Source organism: Haliotis rufescens, unplaced genomic scaffold (assembly GCF_023055435.1).
Source record: "Haliotis rufescens isolate VD_foot unplaced genomic scaffold, xgHalRufe1.0.p SCAF_2, whole genome shotgun sequence".
Classification (NCBI taxonomy): Eukaryota; Metazoa; Mollusca; class Gastropoda; order Lepetellida; family Haliotidae; genus Haliotis; species Haliotis rufescens.
In genome coordinates this window covers 73,782,429-73,808,828 of record NW_025963890.1, presented here as the reverse complement: position 1 = coordinate 73,808,828, position 26,400 = coordinate 73,782,429, and the positions used below count along the sequence as shown (strand labels likewise).

General features: G+C 42.9%; 1 protein-coding gene across 3 annotated transcripts in view; it reads left to right on the top strand.

Moving 5' to 3' along the window:
- The window catches only part of LOC124133236 (dedicator of cytokinesis protein 7-like), an 81,668-nt gene extending 59,044 nt beyond the window's left edge, over positions 1-22,624 (top strand). For all 3 annotated transcript variants that reach the window (XM_048400532.1, XM_048400534.1, XM_048400533.1), the window contains 15 exons: positions 1,777-1,911; positions 3,339-3,491; positions 4,156-4,314; positions 5,136-5,312; positions 5,961-6,077; positions 6,851-6,994; positions 8,917-9,048; positions 11,506-11,640; positions 12,351-12,440; positions 12,759-12,849; positions 14,314-14,459; positions 16,621-16,764; positions 17,194-17,303; positions 19,298-19,456; positions 20,248-22,624. In XM_048400532.1, coding sequence (XP_048256489.1) covers positions 1,777-1,911; positions 3,339-3,491; positions 4,156-4,314; positions 5,136-5,312; positions 5,961-6,077; positions 6,851-6,994; positions 8,917-9,048; positions 11,506-11,640; positions 12,351-12,440; positions 12,759-12,849; positions 14,314-14,459; positions 16,621-16,764; positions 17,194-17,303; positions 19,298-19,456; positions 20,248-20,302 — 1,947 coding nt within the window. In that variant the 3' untranslated portion in view covers positions 20,303-22,624. The remainder of the gene's footprint in view (positions 1-1,776; positions 1,912-3,338; positions 3,492-4,155; positions 4,315-5,135; positions 5,313-5,960; positions 6,078-6,850; positions 6,995-8,916; positions 9,049-11,505; positions 11,641-12,350; positions 12,441-12,758; positions 12,850-14,313; positions 14,460-16,620; positions 16,765-17,193; positions 17,304-19,297; positions 19,457-20,247) is intronic.
- Positions 22,625-26,400: the final 3,776 nt, after the last annotated feature.

Sequence of the window (26,400 nt, the reverse complement as noted above, 5' to 3'; positions counted from 1 at the left end):
GAATCAGAGAGTCGGGCAAACGGAGAGAGAATTCACTGTAAGATCCCTCAAAGAAATCTTACATTCTGCTGATACTGAGGACAGAGCGCTGTGTCCGGTTAGGGCCCTTAAGTATTACCTTAGGGCTTCGAATGAACGTAGACAAGGGCGTTACCGTCTGTTCATATCGTGTAACCCTAATCGCACGGTTGACATAACTCGCAACTCGATTGCGTTGTGGCTTCGTTCTGTCATCAATCTGGCGTACCGGTCTCGGGGGTTACCGGTAGCGGGGTCAAACCACGAGATCAGGGCGCTAGCGGCAACATTTGCCCTACACTCGAATATCTCTGTTCACAGAATATTACGAGGTTGTTACTGGCATTCTGACTCGGTTTTTGCCAATCATTACCTCAGAAAGGTTTCTGATGAAGACGTGGAGGGGGTGCACCGTCTTGGGCCGCTGATCGCGGCACAAGCGGTCATCTAGGGGGTGTGTCCAGCGCAATTCCAAACTCCGCAGTCGTCAGTCCTTGCACGGTGGTCAATCTGGGTCGTCTCCAATGTTCCCACGCCGTGGGTACAGGAGTGGGGGTCCTGCAAACCAGCGCACTCACACCACAGGTGAGGCGGCTTTTTGTGTGTTTTGTCCTTATTTGTATTTTGACAATTATGCATTTAATTGTCTGTCGTGTATTCCAACCTTGCGATACATGCTTACGAATACTGGAATTAGGTCACGCGCCTAATGCATACTTTAAGTAGGCTTGCTCTGGGATATACGGTCTGAAGGAAATTAATTTCCCTCTTTTCGACTGTTTAACCTGATCTAAGATTTAGCTCACGCGGATACAGTGTTCTCATCCGCTGCGGCGATGAAATACCTATCCAGTGGGGCCGTTTGGAGTCACCAATCGTTTTGGCATTGACGATTGAGCCTTACGGTATGCGCTTGACAGTGCTTTGGTATTCCTATAGGGTAACGCCTAGCTAGGTGCATGCGCATCGAGTGCTTCCGCCTTGGTGTTTACTTCCGCTGGTCGGAAGGAACGCTAGCAGTCAGGATTCGGGTTGTAGGTGCTCCCCACCGCCTACTGTGGTAGTCAGCCTCGGTATAACAGTGGTAACGTATTACTTAATGTAATTTGTAGAATTTTCCTATTCGGAATATTCTATAAGTAATACGTTACCACTGGGCTGCTGCCCGCCCGTCCGTCCCCCGAGCACTTGCTCTCGCAGGAGACAAGAGTGAAGGGTGTCACATGGCAGCTAGGTGGCTACGCACGTGCTGCATGAGGTAATTGAGATCTCTGTGGTAGATTTCGCTATAGCAGCAGTTGTGGGAGACAACAGCCTCGGTATAACAGTGGTAACGTATTACTTATAGAATATTCCGAATAGGAAAATTCTACAAAATGTTTGTGAAAAGTTCAAAATGTTAAAATACTTTTCAAAGCCTTATAATATTCCTGACATGTATTCTTAATTTTGGGGTAAATAGTTAACCATATGCATTTGACAGATTTCCTGAGTGGTACTTGATAATGCGTTGAATTATCTTTTTAAAATTTCTTTCAAACAGCTTAATCAGTTTGAGAAATGAAAGATTCGGGAAAACCTCTGTCGCAGTAAACTTTAGAAATTTGCTGATTAAATAAATGATCTCATAAATATTGTGAAATAGTCATCGGAAGTTATTTGTTGGTCTGTATGCCCCACAGTCCTAGTGGTAGAGTGTTCTCCACACACCCGGCCAGCCTGCACCCCATTGTGACATGAGTGTTCCACTGTCCCCAGATTGCACAGCTGTCCGACGAAATGCAGCCCCTCCTCAGCAGCGGTCTGCGGGTCCTGCTGCACATGCTCGGACTCAACCAGAGCATGCTGGTCCTGCAGAACCTCTTCTCCACACAGAGGGCACTTGTCACCAAGGTAACCCCACACCCGCAGCCCCACAGCTGTATTCCCACTCGGGTGAAGTTCAGCATGGCTCGCACAGACCTTGTCGAAAGGCCTGGAATTTAGACATTTGCCTTAAAAAGGCCTCAAATTCAGACTTAGCTTGAAATATCCTGGAATTCAGACAAAATGTCTTCCAAAGGCCTGGCTATGGTCAAGATTATTTTGCAATTTCACTTTTTGAAAATAATTGTTGTGTTCATATTTCCAAGGGAAAAAACATTGTTACCTGCTTGACTGCGAAGTGTGAGTGAGTGTGAGTGTTTACTTTAGAGCAGGGGTCCGGAAAATTTAAAATACCAATCGGACATTTGCATTTAGGCCACGCCTCCTTCAAATAACGTATTTCAATACGACTTTTCACACACATTACAAGTTGTTACGTATTCATAATATGATGAAATAAACAATATAAACACTGATAGACCTTCGGTCTAGGGTCAAAGTCGTTCAGTCTTGGTCCACATTTTTAAAAAGATATTGAAAACATTCGTTTATTTCTGTTATAATATCGATTTGTTCATGTAGTGAATGGTCAGTCTTATAATTAATATTCATGAGTTGTATCTGCTCGAGTGTATGCGTTGTTACATTTGGATCGAGAGATTCGAGACTATATTGCATATTTGGTTATCACGTGACCTCATGGGAAAAGATCTTTTTTAAAACTAAAGATTTTTTAGAAACAAGATAGATAATATAACAACAAATACTAAAATATCGTTGATAGCAATAGTTATTCGAATATGTTTTTCTTCTGTACTTTATTATTGATGATACAAAAATATCGATCGTCACAGAAAACAAAATGGGGGACGATCAAGATTCAATATACGACGAGCTGCTGAAAACAATAATATTCCTTTTACCTGGCAGAACATCATCTGCAAATCGTCGTTGTATGTCAACCAAGTGAAAGTCGTTAACCACGACTTACAAAATGATCGTCCAGACTTTGAGGGTTTGGCAGATCCGCTTGACTGTTCTAAGTTTATTGCCTATTACAGTGATTGACCGCTTGGACAATCATGTAGGTACGATGTATTTACAACAATCAAAACAAACAAAGCTTGTCAGTGTAGATAATCTTTATTGTGTTACAATTGCAGACAGAAACTGCTCAGCCCTAACTGTAGATCATGTCCGGTCAAAATTTAAGAATGTCCGGTAAGCAATATTTTAAACTGGACATTTGAGATTCCCAATCGGACATGTCCGGCGCATATGACCGTTTCCGGACCCCTGCATTAGAGTTACCTGCCCTCCTCACTCGAGCAAGACTGGTTTGCCTTCCCTTGAGTGCTTGCTCTCCTTGCGCAATTCAGCCACTAGGGGGGAAGGACAGGGTACCAGTCTGCACTCAAGCATGTATCTAATTGTGTGTATGTTGCTGTCCACAGTTCCTCGATCTGTTGTTTGAGGAGGAGACGGAGCAGTGTGCGGACCTGTGTCTGCGTCTGCTACGTCACTGCAGCTCCTGCATCAGCAACACCCGCTCCCAGGCCTCCGCGTCCCTCTACCTCCTCATGAGGCACAACTTCGAGCTGGGAAATGTAAGTACTGCAGTCAACTGTAGATAACGAGCTGCAAGGGTCCACAATGTCAGTATCCTTGTATCCTGGGATTTGTACATGTCATGTTATGGCAAGAATTTCATATTTGTTGGTTCAGATTCTGCAGATTCTGAAGATTTTAAATAGTGAAAAATAGAGTATCAATTTGCATTAAAGGTCCTTTCTAGTTCCAAACCAGAGTTTCATGATTGAACTGTGCAAGCATGTTGTAAGATACAATAGATGAAAATACAAGACAGGCTTTACCAACACTGCAGGGGCGGTCGGGTAGCCTAGTGGTTAAAGCGTTAGCTCGTCACGCTGAAGACCCGGGTTCGTTTCCCGACATGGGTACAATGTGTGAAGCCCATTTCTGGTGTCCCCCGCCATGATATTGCTGGAATATTGCTAAAAGCGGCGTAAAACCCCACTTATGCTCCAGTAATTGTTTCCAAATAATCAGTTAATGAAGAAATAAAAACCTCTGGTCATATTTGAAAACTTTTGTGTCATATATTTAACCTATTGTATTGTACCACAATGTCATATCTTCAATACAATAAAAGTGTAAATGCACAAGTTGTAATTGTTGTTTATGATGTTAGGATTTTAATAACCTTTTCTACATTTGTATGTTGATATTTTGTCATTTTCTCGCTGCCAGAACTTTGCTCGTGTGAAGATGCAGGTGACAATGTCCCTGTCCTCCCTTGTGGGACAGAATCAGAACTTCAATGAGGAGTACCTCCGCAAGTCCCTGAAGACCATACTCACATATGCAGAGTTCGACCATGATCTTCAGGAAACATCCTTCCCAGAACAGGTGGGCGAAACTCCCAGGAACACCCTGGTCAAGAAACCCGTGAACATCCAGGGTAGAATAGGTCTTCAGCAACCCATGCTTGCCGTAAGAGGCGACTTTGCTTGTCGTAAGAGGCGATTAACGGGATCGGGTGGTCAGGCTCGCTGACTCGGTTGAAGCATTTCATTGTATCCCAATTGCTTGGATTGATGCTCATGACATCAATCACTGGATTGTCAGGTCCAAACTTAATTATTTACAGACTCATGTCATATAGCTGGAATATTGCTGAGTGCAGCATTAATCAACAAACAAACAGTGTTCAAGACACGGCATGGAGGTTAAAGAAGTTAAAGATGTTGAGGTTCCCTAGCATCAAACACAATGGAAGACCCTAAGATGCCAAGGAACCTTGATTTCGAACACTGGTTACATGTGTCAATATTGGGATGTGCAGGATTGGTAGAGCTGAATGGACTTGTGCACCACAACACCATAGGTTAGGGGACTACACGAAATAAAATCATGTACACCCCACTATATGCCAGTATTATCATATGATTTCTCATTTTCACTTGGATCTAGGTATAACCTCTGTTTTTCATGTGTTTGATGCTGGTGTTGTATATACTGGTGTTGTATATACTGGTGTTGTATATACTGGTGTTTTATATACTGGTGTTGTATATACTGGTGTTGTATATACCGGTGTTGTATATACCGGTGTTGTATATACCGGTGTTGTATATACCGGTATTGTATACACTGGTGTTGTATATACCGGTGTTGTTTATACTGGTGTTTTATATACTTGTGTTGTATATACTGGTTGAACCTTCCAGGTGAGAGACCTCGTGTTCAACCTCCACATGATCCTGTCCGACACTGTCAAGATGAAGGAGTACCAGAATGACCCCGAGATGCTGCTCGACCTCATGTACCGCATTGCCAAGGGTTACCAGACCTCCCCGGACCTCCGACTCACCTGGCTTCAGAACATGGCCCAGAAACACAGTGAGGTAAGCAAGATAACCTGTGTTCACATGGCAGTAATCAATTGCAAGTGATTCCATGGCCTTTGATTGGCTACCCAAGCAATTCCTTTTGTGTTTATGATTCCATTAACCAAAAAGAAGTCGGCCATGCCCTGTAGGGGACTGCTGTTTCCTGATTGGCAGATAGTTACGTTGTATTATTGCCCTGAACGTTGTCACTGTTGTCGTATCACTGTCTACGTATTTTTGTGTCAATGGTTAAATAAGTAGTCTGTGAAGTTATTATTTTTTACTTATTTATTGATTCAACGGATTTACCTCCATAAACACAAAAACATATTGAATTCTTAAGTATCTACTTACTTCCAATTGACTTCTGGGGCGGTCGGGTAGCCTAGTGGTTAAAGCGTTCGCTCGTCACGCAGAAGACCCGGGTTCGTTCCCGACATGGGTACAATGTGTGAAGCCCATTTCTTGAGTCCCCCGCCATAATATTGCAAAAAGCGGCGTAAAACCATATTCACTCACTCCAATTGACTTCATAAGATGTGATAGGAATCAAAAGTATGATACTCGCCAAATTTGTATTCCTGATATGATATTTACAGTACAAAGCCACATTCGGCTAATAATGTCTCCAAACAAATTATGATGTTTGTACTGTGTGGTCAGCGGGGCAACCATGCCGAGGCAGCCCAGTGTCTGGTCCATGCGGCGGGGCTGGTGGCGGAGTACCTGAATATGCTGGAGGATAAACCCTACCTGCCAGTCGGCTGTGTGGCCTTCCAGGTGAGCATATAAGGTGTCCAGGTGTTCTGTGTGTCATAAGTCAGGTGTTAGGGATTTTATTAACTGGAATTGGTATGTGGGATTATCTTTTTGGGAACCCAAGGCATATTTGCTAATGGCACGTGTAACAAATTGTCATTTTGTGTTCCCAATACTCTATTTTCATTGGATATGTTTGTGGGGAAATACCAGTAAGATCTGTTTTTATGTATTTGATATATATTTAGCATCTTTTCAATGACACAGTCAAATGTGACGAGGCGGGTTAAAATTTAATGTTATGCTTTCATGATGTCCAGAGTTGAATGGCTTGTATGACTTTAACAAGGGAGGTACTGCCCAAAGAGATAGCTAACTTTTTTATTAATAAATGACCTTGATATATATGTTATCTTGTGTGTTATCCTTCTAACTAAAACATCATATTAATATAGAATCATGGTATCCCCTTAAGACCACTGAAGATATGCTACTTCTTAGCTCTATAGGGGTGGTCGGGTAGCCTAGTGGTTAAAGCGTTAGCTCGTCACGCAGAAAAAGACCCGGGTTTGATTCCCGACATGGGAACAATGTGTGAAGCCTATTTCTGGTGTCCCCCGCCGTGTTATTGCTGGAATATTGCTAAAAGCGGCGTAAAACCATACTCACTCACTCACTCTTATCTCAATATACAATCTACTGAATATAAAGGAAACTGTTTTATGCAGTCGATTCTTTTAAAGAAATTCTGGGGAGGATTTTTCGATGATATTTCTTTGTTGGCGATGTTGTAGAAAATAACTTGGAATGTGCTAGAGGAGAGTGCCATCTCAGATGATGTAGTGTCACCAGACGAGGAGGGCATCTGTTCCGGGAAGTATTTCACTGAGAATGGCCTTGTGGGCCTGCTGGAGCAGACTGCCAGCTCCTTCACGATGGTGAGTCCCCTGTCATACCTGTATCTGTGTGCATGATAGTGAGTCCCCTGTCATACCTGTATCTGTGTGCATGATAGTGAGTCCCCTGTCATACCTGTATCTGTGTGCATGATAGTGAGTCCCCTGTCATACCTTTAACTGTGTGCATGATAGTGAGTCCCCTGTCACACCTGTAACTGTGTGCATGATAGTGAGTCCCCTGTCATACCTGTATCTGTGTGCATGATAGTGAGTCCCCTGTCATACCTGTAACTGTGTGCATGATTGTGAGTCCCCTATCTTACCTGTAACTGTGTGCATGATAGTGAGTTCCCTGTGATACCTGTAACTGTGTGCATGATAGTGAGTCCCCTGTCATACCTGTAACTGTGTGCATGATAGTGAGTCTCCTGTCACACCTGTAACTGTGTGCATGATAGTGAGTCCCCTGTCATACCTGTAACTGTGTGCATGATATTGAGTCCCCTGTCACACCTGTAACTGTGTGCATGATAGTGAATCCCCTGTCATACCTGTAACTGTGTGCATGATAGTGAGTCCCCTGTCACAACTGTAACTGTGTGCATGATAGTGAGTCCCCCTGTCATACCTGTAACTGTGTGCATGATAGTGAATCCCCTGTCACACCTGTAACTGTGTGCATGATAGTGAGTCCCCTGTCATACCTGTAACTGTGTGCATGATAGTGAGTCCCCTGTCATACCTGTAACTGTGTGCATGATATTGAGTCCCCTGTCACACCTGTAACTGTGTGCATGATAGTGAGTCCCCTGTCACACCTGTAACTGTGTGCATGATAGTGAGTCCCCTGTCACACCTGTAACTGTGTGCATGATAGTGAGTCCCCTGTCATACCTGTAACTGTGTGCATGATATTGAGTCCCCTGTCACACTTGTAACTGTGTGCATGATAGTGAGTCCCCTGTCACACCTGTAACTGTGTGCATGATAGTGAGTTCCCTGTCATACCTGTAACTGTGTGCATGATAGTGAGTCCCCTGTCACACCTGTAACTGTGTGCATGATAGTGAGTTCCCTGTGACACCTGTAACTGTGTGCATGATAGTGAGTTCCCTGTCACACCTGTAACTGTATGCATGATAGTGAGTCCCCTGTCACACCTGTAACTGTGTGCATGATAGTGAGTCCCCTGTCACACCTGTAACTGTGTGCATGATAGTGAGTTCCCTGTGACACCTGTAACTGTGTGCATGATAGTGAGTTCCCTGTCACACCTGTAACTGTGTGCATGATAGTGAGTCCCCTGTCACACCTGTAACTGTGTGCATGATAGTGAGTCCCCTGTCACACCTGTAACTGTGTGCATGATAGTGAGTCCCCTGTCACACCTGTAACTGTGTGCATGATAGTGAGTCCCCTGTCATACCTGTAACTGTGTGCATGATAGTGAGTCCCCTGTCACACCTGTAACTGTGTGCATGATAGTGAGTTCCCTGTGACACCTGTAACTGTGTGCATGATAGTGAGTCCCCATCATACCTGTAACTGTGTGCACAATAATGAGTCCATTCGTATCAACAGGTGATCCATGTTGACCTGCAGCTGGGTATGGCAGTGGGCTAGCTCTGTAACACCGGCATAAGTCTGGACTAGAACAAGCAGCCACAAACACATGCATGCATGTCGCTATATATGTGAAATAATATTGAACACGACATTCAACCCCATTTTACCTCACCACCTTCTTTCCATAAGCTGGATGAACCCTTTGGGCGTGCTCATTCAACTACTCAGTCACTTAACTTATATGTTGTAACTGTAAAGAAATTAAGTGTTCTGAATATAAGAGATGATTAAGTTTTGAAGGAGTGCAAACTCTTTTCTTGTTTTCAGATGTGTTATTTCAATAGCAGTAATATGTATGCTATGTATCATGCCTACACTAATGTCTGTGTTGCCAGGCCGGTATGTACGAGGCTGTGAACGAGGTGTACAAGATCCTGCTGCCGATCCACGAAGCAAGCCGGGACTACAAGAAGCTGGCCCACATCCACCAGAAGCTGCAGGAGTCGTTCAACAATGTCATCAGAATGGTGAGTGCAGACAAAACCGCTGTACCTCATGCTTGTCCCTGTACGGGGATTCCAGGACAGAAAGGTCCATGTACCTCATGCTTGTCTCTGTATGGTGATTCCAGGGCAGAAAGGTCCATGTACCTCATGCTTGTCCCTGTATGGTGATTCCAGGGCAGAAAGGTCCATGTACCTCATGCTTGTCTCTGTATGGTGATTCCAGGGCAGAAAGGTCCATGTACCTCATGCTTGTCCCTGTATGGTGATTCCAGGGCAGAAAGGTCCATGTACCTCATGCTTGTCTCTGTATGGGGATTCCAGGACAGAAAGGTCCATGTACCTCATGCTTGTCCCTGTATGGGGATTCCAGGACAGAAAGGTCCCAGTACCTCATGCTTGTCCCTGTACGGGGATTCCAGGACAGAAAGGTCCCTGTACCTCATGCTTGTCCCTGTACGGGGATTCCAGGACAGAAAGGTCCCTGTACCTCATGCTTGTCTCTGTACGGGGATTCCAGGGCAGAAAGGTCCCTGTACCTCATGCTTGTCTCTGTACGGGGATTCCAGGGCAGAAAGGTCCCTGTACTTCATTCTTGTCCCTGTATGGGGATTCCAGGACAGAAAGGTCCCTGTACTTCATTCTTGTCCCTGAATGGGGATTCCAGGACAGAAAGGTCCCTATACTTCATGCTTGTCCCTGTATGGGGATTCCAGGACAGAAAGGTCCCTGTACCTCATGCTTGTCCCTGTACGGGGATTCCAGGACAGAAAGGTCCCTGTACCTCATGCTTGTCGCTGTACAGGGATTCCAGGACAGAAAGGTCCCTGTACTTCATGCTTGTCCCTGTACAGGGATTCAAGGACAGAAAGGTCCCTGTACCTCATGCTTGTCCCTGTACGGGGATTCCAGGACAGAAAGGTCCCTGTACCTCATGCTTGTCTCTGTACGGGGATTCCAGGGCAGAAAGGTCCCTGTACCTCATGCTTGTCTCTGTACGGGGATTCCAGGGCAGAAAGGTCCCTGTACTTCATTCTTGTCCCTGTATGGGGATTCCAGGACAGAAAGGTCCCTGTACTTCATTCTTGTCCCTGAATGGGGATTCCAGGACAGAAAGGTCCCTGTACTTCATGCTTGTCCCTGTATGGGGATTCCAGGACAGAAAGGTCCCTGTACCTCATGCTTGTCCCTGTACGGGGATTCCAGGACAGAAAGGTCCCTGTACCTCATGCTTGTCGCTGTACAGGGATTCCAGGACAGAAAGGTCCCTGTACTTCATTCTTGTCCCTGAATGGGGATTCCAGGACAGAAAGGTCCCTGTACTTCATGCTTGTCCCTGTATGGGGATTCCAGGACAGAAAGGTCCCTGTACTTCATGCTTGTCCCTGTATGGGGATTCCAGGACAGAAAGGTCCCTGTACTTCATGCTTGTCCCTGTATGGGGATACCAGGGCAGAAAGGTCCCTGTACCTCATGCTTGTCCCTGTATGGTAATACCAGGACAGAAAGGTCCCTGTACCTCATGCTTGTCCCTGTATGGGGATACCAGGGCAGAAAGGTCCCTGTACCTCATGCTTGTCCCTGTATGGGGATACCAGGACAGAAAGGTCCCTGTACTTCATGCTTGTCCCTGTACAGGGATTCCAGGACAGAAAGGTCCCTGTACCTCATGCTTGTCCCTGTATGGGGATTCCAGGACAGAAAGGTCCCTGTACCTCATGCTTGTCTCTGTATGAGGATTCCAGGACAGAAAGGTCCCTGTACCTCATGCTTGTCCCTGTATGGGGATACCAGGACAGAAAGGTCCCTGTACTTCATGCTTGTCCCTGTATGGGGATACCAGGACAGAAAGGTCCCTGTACTTCATGCTTGTCCCTGTATGGGGATTCCAGGACAGAAAGGTCCCTGTACTTCATTCTTGTCCCTGAATGGGGATTCCAGGACAGAAAGGTCCCTGTACTTCATGCTTGTCCCTGTATGGGGATTCCAGGACAGAAAGGTCCCTGTACTTCATGCTTGTCCCTGTATGGGGATTCCAGGACAGAAAGGTCCCTGTACTTCATTCTTGTCCCTGAATGGGGATTCCAGGACAGAAAGGTCCCTGTACTTCATGCTTGTCCCTGTATGGGGATTCCAGGACAGAAAGGTCCCTGTACCTCATGCTTGTCCCTGTAGGGATTCCAGGACAGGAAGGTCCCTGTACCTCATGCTTGTATGGGGATGCTGACACAAAATAGGTCCCCATTACCTCATGCTTATTGTGGTAGCCAGCTGAATTTGACAGTAACTGTGGCCATGTTGCATACATTTGACGATGTTAATAAATAAGGCAAATATCCACACACCATGTTACTGATATCATATGTGTTGAGTGATCCAGCAGATAGTTTAGTACCATAAAATGTTAATCAAGTTAGCTATAATGTCATTGACTCATATCTGTTTGGTACTTCCCCATGCAAGCTCTATGCTGTGTTTCAGGAAGGGAAGCGGATATTTGGGACGTATTTCCGCGTTGGGTTCTACGGCTCGTTGTTCGGGGACTTGGATGGGGAGGAGTTTATCTACAAGGAGCCTGCCATCACAAAACTCCCTGAAATATCTCACCGACTCGAGGTATGTCACCTGTAGTCCAGTGTGTGTCACCCAGACCACTCAATATATCCAGTTCTCATGTCAGTATTGTATGGTGCAAATGCATGGTATATGTGTTTCATGTAGCATTGTTTTCTAATGAGTTTCTCTATGTGGGGATTCCAGCTTCGAATTGGCCTTAGTAACGTGAACTTGTCAAAAAATGCATCTTAGATGGTCTAGCTCAGTGACTTGATTGATTTGCATGCCCTTGTAATCCATGTGGGAAGTTTTGGGGTTTATTTCCTTTACGTTTTTATTGCATATAGATCATTTTCACAATTACATAAAAGCATATGACGTGTTGATCAGAATTTATCAATATTGCTGGTCATAGCTGCAGCACATATTGTTACATTATAGTATTCTGACACTTTAAGTTGAATTTTTTGGAAAGTCTTTGCTGTTATTTTCGTAAATGAGTTTTTTAACAAATATAACTAATATATTTAAAGGGTCCTTATTTCTTTCCGGGAAACCAAGAAGTTTAATTCTTCTTGGTAAGAATGATTTTCAATTATGTGTGAGAAGTTGCTCAGAATATCAATCACTGGTTTGCCTGATGCAGACAGATTATTTGCAGGCCGCTGTTGTATAGTTGTTATATTGCTGATTGTGACTTCAGTAAGGATTCACTCACTCACTCACTCACTCATCACGTCTTGCTGATATTTTCTGTTGTTCTGCTGTAGAGTTTCTATGGTGACCGGTTCGGCTATGACGTTGTGTCAACTGTGAAGGATTCCAACACTGTAGAAAAGGAAAAATTGGACCCTGCCAAGGTAATCAAGGGGGACCACTCTGTATTGGATAATTATTTCAGCGTGTGTGAAGTCTTGAGTACAAGTCATTCTTCCAACATTGAAACTGATATCACTGAAATGCTATCCATATTTCTGAAGTATTGTCATGCTATACCTAAAGTAATGTCATGTTGTAACTGAAGTATTGTCATGCTATACCTAAAGTAATGTCATGATGTAACTGAAGTGTTGTCATGTTGTAACTAAAGTATTGTCATATTGGTGAAATGTCTCTGATCACTCACTGGGGTTTTGACACGAAGGTGTTCATTGATTCTAATGGCGTGTTTGTTGCAGGCCTACATACAGATCACCTATGTTGAGCCGTACTTCGACATGTACGAGTACAGAGACAGGATCACCTACTTTGACAAGAACTACAACATCAGTGAGTTGGCAGACTTGTTTGTAACATAAACATTTTGTTCATATTGTCAATCACTGGATTGTCTGATCCAGACTTGATTATTTACAGACCGCCGTCATATGGCTGAAATATTGCTGAGCATGGTGTTGAGCAACAAACAAACAAAATACAGTTAAAGGTCAAGACTTTGTCTTGTTTGTTGTGGAGGCAACTAGATGGGGACCTCAAAGAATAGTTTGGTAGCCTATTGGTCAGATTGTTAGCTTGTCATCCAAAAACTTGGTACAGTGTGAAACCCATATCTGGTGTTCGCTGCTGTGATGTGACTGTAATGTTGATGAAGTGGCTTCAAAGCTCACATGCTGTGCAGAGTTGCGTCCCTTGGGCACGCCAGAAACCTATGATTGTGGGTTCAAATCCCGGTTCGCCCCGATTATGTATCTGGGTTTGTCAGCACCATACCCGTGCTCGTGGGTTTCTGAAGTGGTAAACGTCTGAGACCTGCATCACTTCTGGCTTTCCTCCCACATTAAGCTGACAAGCCTTGATATAACTGGAATACTGTTAAAAGCGGCATTAAACCAAACTCAACTCAAAGCTCACATGCATCTGACTTTCATGACTGAATGCTGTTTTATGCCTCATCGGTATTACAGCTATATCATGTCTGCCTGCATTTGTCATAGCATGATGCGCTGATCATGATTTTGAACTATAGATTTGCCTTAATTATGATCCTTGGTTTGTGAGTAACATAGCCATGCTCCCAGGATTAAACTGAAACACTGTCCAAGGCAGCTAACAGGGCATGGGTGGCCCAGTCATCTAAGGAGCTGCAATTCACTGTGCAGAGTTGCATCCTAAAGTGGTATACGTCTACGACCTGCATCACTTGAGGCTTCCCTCCACATCAAGCTGACACACTGGAATACAGTTCAAAGCAGTAGGAAACCAAACTGAGTCAAAGAAACAGAGTGTTTTATCTTATGTTTTGTTTAATAGTCAAGACTAGTTATGAGAACCCAGTGGTGTAACATAGGCAGCAAGCCTTCCTGGTGGGGAACAGTAACTCTGTCATTGTGATCTAGTGATTTTCTTTGGTAGCTCTTTCAACAAATATGTGGTCCTAGGAACTTATCCTGTCCAGACCTGTATGCACTGATTTTGATCATGATTTAGCTGTGATATGCCAAAGTGGCTCCAGACCTGTATGCACTGATTTTGATCATGATTTAGCTGTGATATGCCAAAGTGGCTCCAGACCTGTTTGCACTGATTTTGATCATGATTTAGCTGTGATATGCCAAAGTGGCTCCAGACCTGTATGCACTGAGTTTGATCATGATTTAGCTGTGATATGCCAAAGTGGCTCCAGACCTGTATGCACTGATTTTGATCATGATTTAGCTGTGATATAAGCCGCTCCAGCATTTAACCACATTCATTCACTGGCTGCTGGCTTATCTCTCCACATCGTGTTGTCAGAGCGGTTCATGTACGCCACGCCCTTCACGCTGGACGGCCGCGCCCACGGGGAGCTTCACGAGCAGTACAAGAGGAAGACCATCCTCACAACCACCCACACATTCCCCTACGTCAAGACACGCATGACAGTCATAGAGCGGCAGCAGGTAGGGGATCTACATCACTACAGATACTGCTCAGTTATATATCACTCATCATACCATACACCTGCTCATCTGTCTAGTTTCAAGTGATTCTATGTTGTTTTCAAAATGTGATATTTAAGCATTTCAATTAGCTGGCCTTATGACTACAATCACTAGGATTGTTTTGCCACCGATCTAGAATCTATGTGAGGTAGGTGTATTATGACACCCTGTTGTACAGCAGTCATGTATTTGGGTAAGAAATAAAATCTGAATTAATTTTGAATGCATCCAGGAAGTGTGGTGGTGCCAGGTTGCATTTTCCTGTCTCTGATAATCTTGTCTCCAGACATATGGGTCTCTGATAATCCTGTCTGCACACATACAGGTCTCTGATAATCCTGTCTGCACACATACAGGTCTCTGATAATCCTGTCTGCACACATACAGGTCTCTGATAATCCTGTCCCCACACATATTGGTCTCTGATAATCCTGTCTGCACACATACAGGTATCTGATAATCCTGTCTGCACACATACAGGTCTCTGATAATCCTGTCTGCACACATACAGGTCTCTGATAATCCTGTCTCCACACATACGGGTCTCTGATAATCCTGTCTGCACACATACAGGTCTCTGGTAATCCTGTCTGCACACATATGGGTCTCTGATAATCCTGTCTGCACACATACAGGTATCTGATAATCCTGTCTGCACACATACAGGTCTCTGATAATCCTGTCTGCACACATACGGGTCTCTGGTAATCCTGTCTCCAGACATACGGATCTCTGATAATCCTGTCTGCACACATACATGTCTCTGATAATCCTGTCTGCACACATATGGGTCTCTGATAATCCTGTCTGCACACATACAGGTCTCTGATAATCCTGTCTGCACACATACAGGTCTCTGATAATCCTGTCTCCACACATACGGGTCTCTGATAATCCTGTCTCCAGACATACGGGTCTCTGATAATCCTGTCTGCACACATACGGGTCTCTGATAATCCTGTCTGCACACATATGGGTCTCTGATAATCCTGTCTGCACACATACAGGTCTCTGATAATCCTGTCTGCACACATACAGGTCTCTGATAATCCTGTCTGCACACATACTGGTCTCTGATAATCCTGTCTGCACACATACGGGTCTCTGATAATCCTGTCTGCACACATACAGGTCTCTGATAATCCTGTCTGCACACATACGGGTCTCTGGTAATCCTGTCTCCACACATACAGGTCTCTGATAATCCTGTCTCCACACATACGGGTCTCTGATAATCCTGTCTGCACACATACAGGTCTCTGATAATCCTGTCTGCACACATACAGGTCTCTGATAATCCTGTCTGCACACATACAGGTCTCTGATAATCCTGTCTGCACACATACAGGTATCTGATAATCCTGTCTCCACACATACGGGTCTCTGATAATCCTGTCTGCACACATACGGGTCTCTGATAATCCTGTCTGCACACATACAGGTCTCTGATAATCCTGTCTCCACACATACAGGTCTCTGATAATCCTGTCTCCACACATACGGGTCTCTGATAATCCTGTCTGCACACATACAGGTCTCTAATAATCCTGTCTGCACACATACAGGTCTCTGATAATCCTGTCTGCACACATACAGGTCTCTGATAATCCTGTCTGCACACATACAGGTCTCTGATAATCCTGTCTGCACACATACGGGTCTCTGATAATCCTGTCTGCACACATATGGGTCTCTGGTAATCCTGTCTCCACACATACAGGTCTCTGATAATCCTGTCTCCACACATACGGGTCTCTGATAATCCTGTCTGCACACATACAGGTCTCTGATAATCCTGTCTGCACACATACAGGTCTCTGATAATCCTGTCTGCACACATACAGGTCTCTGATAATCCTGTCTGCACACATACAGGTATCTGATAATCCTGTCTCCACACATACGGGTCTCTGATAATCCTGTCTGCACACATATGGTTCTCTGATAATCCTGTCTGCACACATACAGGTATCTGATAATCCTGTCTGCACACATACAGGTCTCTGATAATCCTGTCTCCACACATACGGGTCTCTGATAATCCTGTCTGCACACATACAGGTCTCTGGTAATCCTGTCTCCAGACATGCGGGTCTCTGTGCATGTTTTCTGTCTCTAGATCATCTTGTCGCCTGTGGAAGTGGCAATCGAGGATGTACAGAAGAAGACCCGGGAGCTGGCGTTGGCCTTGTGCCAGGAGCCTCCAGACCTGAAGATTCTGCAGATGGTATTGCAGGGATGTATCGGCACGACAGTCAACCAGGTACAGTAGTCACACCCAGATCAGACACTCACACTCTACACCAGCTGACTGGGAAGAATTGTGACTGGTATATTGATACCTTGAAACATGAAATGGATATTCCTTAAAGAACAGATTTCTAATTATGAAATGACAACCTCAGTGTGCAAGTGAGATAATGTTAAACATTTGAGTCAAAATGTGTAACTATGTTGTCACTGAAATAGAGGTGAGGAGGTACCAAATAATTTTGTTCTTTACAGACGTGGCAGCAATGCCCTTGATTGTGGTATAGTTTTCAGGCTAACAGTAAACGTCGGATTATCTGCTTCAATTTCTGGGTGGTTCTTAGACAGTAGTTTTGACTGTGTGGCGTCTTGTATGTGAAGTCTGTCGAACATCAAGTTGCGCCTAGGCTGGGATTGTAAGTAAGAGTTGTCTCATCAACAGGGTCCCCTGGAGGTGGCGCTGGTGTTCCTGGCAGACGTAGCAGGGGGAACACAACCCCCCAGCAAGCACCACAACAAGCTCAGGCTGTGCTTCAAGGACTTCCTCAAAAAGTAAGGTTCACAGACTGTCGTGTTGCGGCCCACCCAATGGTAACAGTCCACCCCATTATGGTTTGGACATATACCGTATTCGACGTAATAAGCGCCCCGCTCTAATAAGCGCCCACGGCGATATTTCCTAATATATTGGCTTGTGAACAATCCCAATTGGCACCCTTCCGATTGATCACTGTACACAAGACTTATTTTTTTGTGTATGATACGCACTCATGTGTTATATGTACCCTTAATTATGGGCAATTAAATTCTGAAAAAATATATCTGTCGTTCATAAACAGTTCAGGCTGTCAGCATAAAACCACGAAATTTATCTTTCAACTTATTTTTTCACCAAAATAATATTCTAATAAGAGCCCCCTGTTCCTAATTTTGAGAGCGCCCTGGGCGCTTATTACGTCGAATACGGTATGTAGTATAGGCCCCATGGCCAGTTGCTGCGACACTAAGGTTTCCGTACCAAATGGATGAAATTAAGTGAGCTATACCTTCCTTGTCTGTATGCTTCTATACAACATCCTTGACTTAGTACAGTAGTAACTCCATGCACCAATATGTGGTACACAGTTTTAGTGTCCATTGGCATTAGGTAACTCCATGCACCAATATGTGGTACACAGTTTTAGTGTCCATTGGCATTAGGTAACTCCATGCACCAATATGTGGTACACAGTTTTAATGTCCATTGGCATTAGGTAACTCCATGCACCAATATGTGGTACACAGTTTTAGTGTCCATTGGCATTAGGTAACTCCATGCACCAATATGTGGTACACAGTTTTAGTGTCCATTGGCATTAGGTAACTCCATGCACCAATATGTGGTACACAGTTTTAGTGTCCATTGGCATTAGGTAACTCCATGCACCAATATGTGGTACACAGTTTTGGTGTCCATTGGCATTAGGTAACTCCATGCACCAATATGTGGTACACAGTTTTAGTGTCCACTGGCATTAGGTAACTCCATGCACCAATATGTGGTACACAGTTTAAGTGTCCATTGGCATTAGGTAACTCCATGCACCAATATGTGGTACACAGTTTTGGTGTCCATTGGCATTAGGTAACTCCATGCACCAATATGTGGTACACAGTTTTAGTGTCCATTGGCATTAGGTAACTCCATGCACCAATATGTGGTACACAGTTTTGGTGTCCATTGGCATTAGGGATTTGGGGTCCTAAGTTCATGTCTCAGTTTGTCATAAGATGTGATGAAGATGTGGATCTGGTGTTGACTCTGCAGTATCGACTGCTGGTGTACCCTGTCCACACACAGTGTAAGTCTAGTGACTGTGCAAGTCAAGTGGTAGAGTGTCCGCTCGGAGAGTGGATGGTCGTGGGTTCGATCCCCGGCACGTCGTACCAAAAAATTGTATTTTTTGTTCTGCAAGGCATTGTTTTACATCCAGGGATTAAGATTACCTTGTGTATTTTCTCATAAACTAATCTTGGAAACAGCAATCAGCTGTACACATGTTTTCTTGGAATCTAGCGGTGATTCGGTCAAGACACACCCAGTGATATAACTTTGCAGGATTTTAATGCAAGAATCGGCAAAAATTGTATCTGAAACTATTTTTTTAACAGGAATAATATATTCCAATATCTTGTTATTTTAGTTGCAGCTTTTACTAAATATATTTAAAATAATTATAACCCTAAGCGAAGGAGCTGATCACTATTGCCGGTTATTATTTTTCACATGGAATCAGTTTGACCAGTCACTGTCAAGGCTCCCGTGCACGTGATCGCGAGAACTACGTGCAATAATCTTGGACGTGAGGTTAAACCCCATTTCACCTCAACTCAGTAACTATTCTGATAGCCGGTAACTAGTCAAAATGTAGATGGACTAGTTGTTTTCTCCCCAAATCAGGTTGTTTTAGTAGTCCTAAATTACCTGTGGATTAGTTAGATGTGACCGATGATGTCTACCCCGACTTACACTGTAGTTTGCTGATGGTGTTGCAATGTCCTGGCAGGTGCAGCGACTCACTGCAGCGTAACAAGGCTCTCATTGCCTCGGAGCAGAAGGAGTATCAGCGAGAGCTGGAGCGGAACTACCACAACTTCAAAGAAAAATTGCAGCCTATGATCTGCTCCAACATTGTCTCACTCAACAAACGATCTCGCCACAAGAAGTAAGTGTGTACAGAAACCCATCTAATCTCTGCTTATGGTCCTTTAGAATAGGACCCAATGGTGTGGAGTGATGCTCAAAATATCAATCACTGCTTGTCTTGACTCATTTATCAACAGGCTGTTGTGATTTAGCTGGGATATTGCTGTGTGCGGTGTTCAGCAACAGACATACATACATTGCCACAAGATGTAGGTGTGAAGGGAATCACCATTTGTATTCTAAAGTGTGTGACTCCATGTTTGTCGAACAGTGACTATGCAGATGCTTCTGATGGACATTCCTGTATGAGTGTGTCAGAATGTTGATGCTGCTGCACACTGTGACCCTCTTTGGGATTCCAGTATGGATTTCCAGTATGGATCTCCAGCATCCCATGCTATTCCCTTGGGGACCCAGGTTGGAAAAGGTCCCTGGTCATAAGAGGCTACTTAATGGATCGGACGGTCGATTTGGTTGATGTCATGTCAATGTAGCCTGATGATGTGTGTGCTTCTCCTAACATCAGTCACTGGATTGTCTGGTCCAGAGACGATTATATACAAACACCTGTCGTAAGGGTGGTATAATGCTGAATGTTGCACAAATATTGACTTGTGTGGACTGTTGCTCATGCTGTCAACCACTGGTTTGCATGGCACTGACATTAGTACCTACAGGTCGTCATGATACAGTTGGAATATTGCTGACTTTAGCATAAACAACAGTTGCTGTACATAGTCGTATTTTCTTGAATATTTTTTAGGTTATTCATTTTGGAAAAGTCATACTTCATGTCATTTCATTTTTCAGCAAAGAGGCTAAGGAACGTTTGAAGCGCCAAGAGGTGAACACATCCCAGTGTTGAGTTGCCGAGTCCCGGAATCCTCCTAACACGAGTCCGAGAGCATGTGCCACCACACCGGCTGGCTTGACCAGTCCTGTCACATCGTCACCTCAACTTGGTTCAGGCCAAGTATTATGTATGGATCAAGTTGAAATCCTCAACCATGGGATCATGGCCCACTGACATTATCAGGACTCCTGTCTCACATTGAAATGCTGACTTGTAGAATAAGAACTGATATCACCAATATATCCACAGCAGTGTCCAGATTGGTTCAGTACACACTGCAGCTGTCAGTGTATGTAGAACTACAACAGATCCTCTCAGGAGCTGGAGTAGGGCAGTGGATGTGACTGGTCCTGTGTCCTACAAGAGTGAGTGAGTGTGGTTTTACGCCGCTTTTAGCAATATTCCAGCAATATCACGGCAGGGGACACCAGAAATGGGCTTCACACATTGTACCCATGTCGGGAATCGAACCTGGGTCTTCGGCATGACGAACGAACGCTTTAACCACTAGGCTACCCGACCGCCCCCTGTCCTTCAAGAACTAGTCACTGGTGTCTATACAAAGTAGAATCAATCTCTTCTGTAACTTGCAGTAGGAGTGTGTGGATGTTTCTGCTGCCATCGGCACCACCAAATATGGCCTCCAGTTTCAGTTGCCTGGCTGCTGACCTGTCCTCACAATTAGAAACATGCTTACCAGAGGTGGATCCGGAGCGGATCCAGAGCGGATCAAGAGTGGATCCAGGGCCTGTGAGGGGAGAAACAGGTTCACATTTTGAATTCCTGACCTTTGTGGGGTGCTTGTGTTTCAAATTCTGAATTCTTTGCTTCAGTGTGTGGGGAGGTTAAAAAAGACAAGATGGCGGGGGATACTGATGAATGTATGTCAGTACTACAAAGATGGCTCTTGTCATTGGGTTCCATGTGTGATTTTTCAAAATGGTTGGGGCCAAACCCCATGCCCCCTCCCTCTGGATCCGCCAATGCTTGCTGTTGATTGCTAGGAAAGGAACTGTGCAATACTGTTGACATTGTAGTCTTTACTTTTGCCATTACTGGCAGTGCTTGATGCAGATGTTTTCATTGCATTGCTTATTGCAGGAATCTTGGTATTGTTGAATAAATACCCATTATTACCTATAGTGTAAATGCAAATCTAAATCATCCAATAAGATAACTGAATATCTTGAAGGAAGCTATTGATGTACACTTCTGTAACTTGACTGAAACTCTTTTCTCTAACCCTGTATTGTATGTTTATTAAATCTTAATCTATGTTTGCATATATGCATATGTTCATAATGAAATGTCTTTCAAATGTATAAAATGTAACTTGATGAAGATCAACAGCTATTTAGAGTTGCTGCTAATCTGTAGGTGTGCGATGCTTCCTTTGGATGTCATGTAAAGGCAAAATTTATCAAGACATAAAAATTATCTGTCTACGAAATATGTAGGCTTAATTCATATCTGAAGAATAACAAGGAGACCAAATGTTTACCATTGCATAATACTATCTAGTCTTTCTGTGCAATAACTCACATGTGTATATAACATTTTGTAAATAGTAACTTAATGTCTGTATTTATTGATACCTGCCTCACAATTAATCCATCAAAATGTTGGCGGATATTGCATCATGTTTGAACTCATTAAGCCGCAATTTGAGCAATGTTCAATTATGATTGTGATAAGTTTTCATAATCTATACTACTCAAAAGAAGTTAAGGACCACCCAATTCTTTCATTATACTATAGTCATGACAGATTAAATATAGTAATAAATATGAAAGAATTGGGTGATTCTTTCATTATACTATAGTCATGACAGATTAAATATAGTAATAAATATGAAAGAATTGGGTGGTCCTCGACTTCTTTTGAGTAGTATAGTCTAAGATGTCCGGGAGCCTGGTGATGGTGGCAGGGGCCCAAGCCATGTAGTTGTAGCCATCTTGTCAGCTGTCTCACTGTTAATCAGGGCACATCAAATGCTGTTACGTTTACCATGGACCATGTTCTACATACTTCAGCTATGTAGTGTTTTGAATGAGAATATTCTAATTAGTACCCTTTTGGTATTAAGCATGTATTCCTTGTTATACACGGAGATCTGAATACAGAGATGTGGTGGTAGCAGGAGCATTCGATTTCTTTTGTCTTATGTCTTATGTCTTATGTAGATGATTCCTTAATCAAAAGAATGTTGACCAAAATCATCAACGAAAATATGTTCAACATGTTTTTGTCAGAACTACATCTATCATCCCACCTCTCAATGTTCATCAATACAATGTTTTGTATACTTTGTACAATAAACAGTAATACAATGTTGTAGAGTTGTCTGAATGTGTTGCCAACAAATCCTGAACATGCATGGGGAGACAGACTTGTCATGGAGGTAGTCACTGTCCCTGTTCTGTATATGGGAGAAATGAAACCAAGTTGAAAGTAGTTGTAAGGCACTTTATTAGACAGAATGTACAGTACGGACAGTTGTATACAGAGGGCAAGACTGTCACATTATCACAGGGGAGGACGGCAGCCTACATCCACAAGGAAAACAGGCTTTACACAAGATTGACAGAAACCTGGGTGCTTTTTGATAAATTTGTGCTTGATTGTAACAAGTTTCTTCGTGTGGTCTTATATACTGGAAGTGCTTGAGAATAGTCGTTTGATTAAGATCAAATATACTTGTCACATCTGAAATAAACCCAAGGAGAAGCTCCACATAAACAAGTAAGAGTTCAACAAAACAGATGAGGTGCTCTTGTGGTTTACAATATGCACGGAAGTGCTGTACACAGGATTATGCTCATTCTGTAGAAGTTCTGCCACCAAGTGAATGAATTGTCCATGTATACTGATGGCAACAAGTAAGGGAACATGTAGAATGAAGCGAGTGACATCCTGTGTGTTGACAACAGCAATCCTACACCAGACCCTCTCGTCAATATGAATCAATATTTGTATCACTAAACCGTATGTTGCTACCCTTACCTATATCCATCAGTATACAAAGGCAGCATGTTGGTATCTGAACAATGAGGTCATAATGAAATATTTATAAGACTTTCATCCGTCTCGCTGCACTTGATGTTAGAAACCATAACAACCATGTTATTTCTGTAACCCCAAACACTTTCCCCAGGGAGTGACATTTCAAAAATTATATGGTTTACAGAGTTGACACTAAAAAAAAAAATATGAAAACAAATATATTATTTACCCAACAACTACATAAGATTCTGTAGTTGCAACTTGTAAATAATTTATCAAATCCATTGCATATCATTTTGGGCCACAGTACTGTAAAACTACCTGACATAAATATTAGCATTTATGTATTCCTACAAAACCAACCATCCCAACCAACTTTATGCTAAATATATTGAGCTGAAAAAAGTATTTGTATTTCTATATTGACTGACCCATGCTAATTGTTGATCAAAATTCTGTAAATCATAAATTAGTACAAGTGTCAAAGTACCTCCCTCTACACTTAAACTGCTTGGATGAAAATCGAATAAATATTGGTGCCTTTAGATACATGTTATGTATGGTACTGTATACCTGTGTGACACGTTAATACAGAACGTCATTCTCCATGACCATAATTCATGACCAGATGTATGAACTGATATTGATGATAAATCTTGTGCAAAACATTTGAGCACACACATCTTTCTTTAATGAGAAGAATGAAAGCAAAACCAGAGATGCCAAACCTAATTGGAGAAGTTCGCATAATTGATGTCTAAACTTAATTTGAAAAAAAGGTATATATTCATTGTATTTGATCACCCAAAATCTGTAAACCTTCCCATCACAAGCAGAAACAATTGATGATTTGGTTGTTTATGCAATATGTCAGTATCTTGTTTCATTTAAATTAACAAAATTCATAATTTATTTCACTTAATCATATTGGTGATATTTGGTTCGGGACTATCGCAATGATTCCACCGCAGTGGGGTAATGGCCGGCATCTCTGCTACTCTACTGCCCTGTGGCCACATTGCATGGGCGCTGACAGCATGTGGTGACAGCATCGTGTTGGTAGGGGACAGGGGACTGGGGACTTGGGACTGGGGACTTGGGACTTGGGACTGGGACTGGGGACTGGGGACTGGAGACTGGAGACTGGGGACTGGGGACTTGGGACAAGGATGGAGATGGAGATGAATACAACATACATTTTGTGGTTTACTTTAAATGAAACATGTGAAACACAACATACAAACAAAAATATGCCAGAGCTACAATAAAATACTAGACGCACACAAGAAGCTTATATGAACAAATCAGGATAGCAAAACATTGGTTAGGGTTGTACAAATACATGAAATTGCAATGAGATCCTTGGTGAAATAAAATACTTTTTCCATTATTTATAACATCTTTGAGAGTGAGATATAATGCTGCTTTGAATATTATTTCTGTTACAGCATCATAACATCTTAATTTACAAGCCTTTAACATGATAAGTAAGTGTCCATTCTCAAACAACAAGATTACTCGAATATGGAATTATTCAAGTAAATCACGGTCTTAACACTGCATAACATTAACATTATGAAGGAAATAATCCTTTCGAACAATGTACTTTTAACACACACACTGCTCAAAAGAAGTTAAAGAACACCTGATTTTTTCATATGACTCCACTGGAAATCTGTCTGTGGAAGAATACTAATCCTATAACTAACCTTAACACTTCAGCAACCAGTTTGACATAACATCAGAAAAACAACATTTGGTGACATTTGTACCGGTAATGCCTTAGTAGAATATGGGTAGGGGAGATAACTCTGGTCAGTTGGCAAGGGATTCAGAAACTCATTTATCCATACAATATTTGAGAAAATGCAGGTGTCCAGATTGAGCGAGGTTCAACTGTAGTTAATGTCATAACATGACCGACTAACTATAGTAATTTGAAGGAATCGGGTATTCTTCAACTTCTTTGGGTAGTAATGATGTTAGAGCCGGACTAGGTAGTCTTGCTAACACAGACTATGACGTCTACATTTCTCAGCTACAATATCTTATTTCACTCAGTGCACTAATAACATGGCCGAGACAAAAGACTGGGCACAGGCTGTGGAGCGTAATCCTCACTTAAACAGGGAACACTGAACTAAGGTTCTTTCACGGAACACTTCTCCAGATTGTTATGGTGGTCACACCAGCGAGACAAACATGTCCATAAACAAATTAAACATAATACATGCAGGCTGATATATTAAAGCCGTTAATACACAATAACATCCAAACAGGACACAAGCTCTCAAATGTACAGTGAAAACCCTGATAATTCGGACAGTTGAGTTTTCGCTGATATCATCCCTATTAACGAATGTCCAGATTAACAAATTAACGCACAGGTATGGAGTCATTTCACTTGGTGTACATACAAGTGCCCCTGCGGTAATCATCCAAAAGGTTGGAATTAACAGATTCCAGACTGACAAGGTTTCTATATATGAGTTACACATTTCCTTCAACAGTTCGTCAAAAGCCCTGTAGTTTGTATACAGGATCTGATGAAGTATATACTGTAACAGTATAATAAAATTTACTCTGATATTTTAAAAATATATATTTAAATATGTTTTATATTCAAACGTACATGGGTACATTACAATGACATATTTTTAAAATGTTAGTTAAAATGTTAGCAAAATATGCAGAGATTTGTCTCATTGAGTTGCAAAGAGTATGGTAAATATATTAAAGGAGGAAGGTTAAAAAAGACCTTTGTACATCGCATACAATAGTCTTACGCTTGTTCTGCTCCGTAGAATTACAATGTCAGGAATGGACTAAAGCCACATGAACAAACAATATTTCTGTTCTGTCATGGCACAAGTACTCACACTTAGGCACCAAGAGATATGGGCGGTCGGGTAGCCTGGTGGTTAATGCGTTCGCTCGTCGCGCCGAAAACCCGGGTTCCATTCCAGACATGGGCACAATATGTGAAGCCCATTTCTGGTGTCCCCCGCTGTGATATTGCTGGAATATTGCTAAAAGCGGCATAAAACCATACTCACTCACTCACCAAGAGATATTGTATTATTTATGTATTAAATACCGTATTTTCT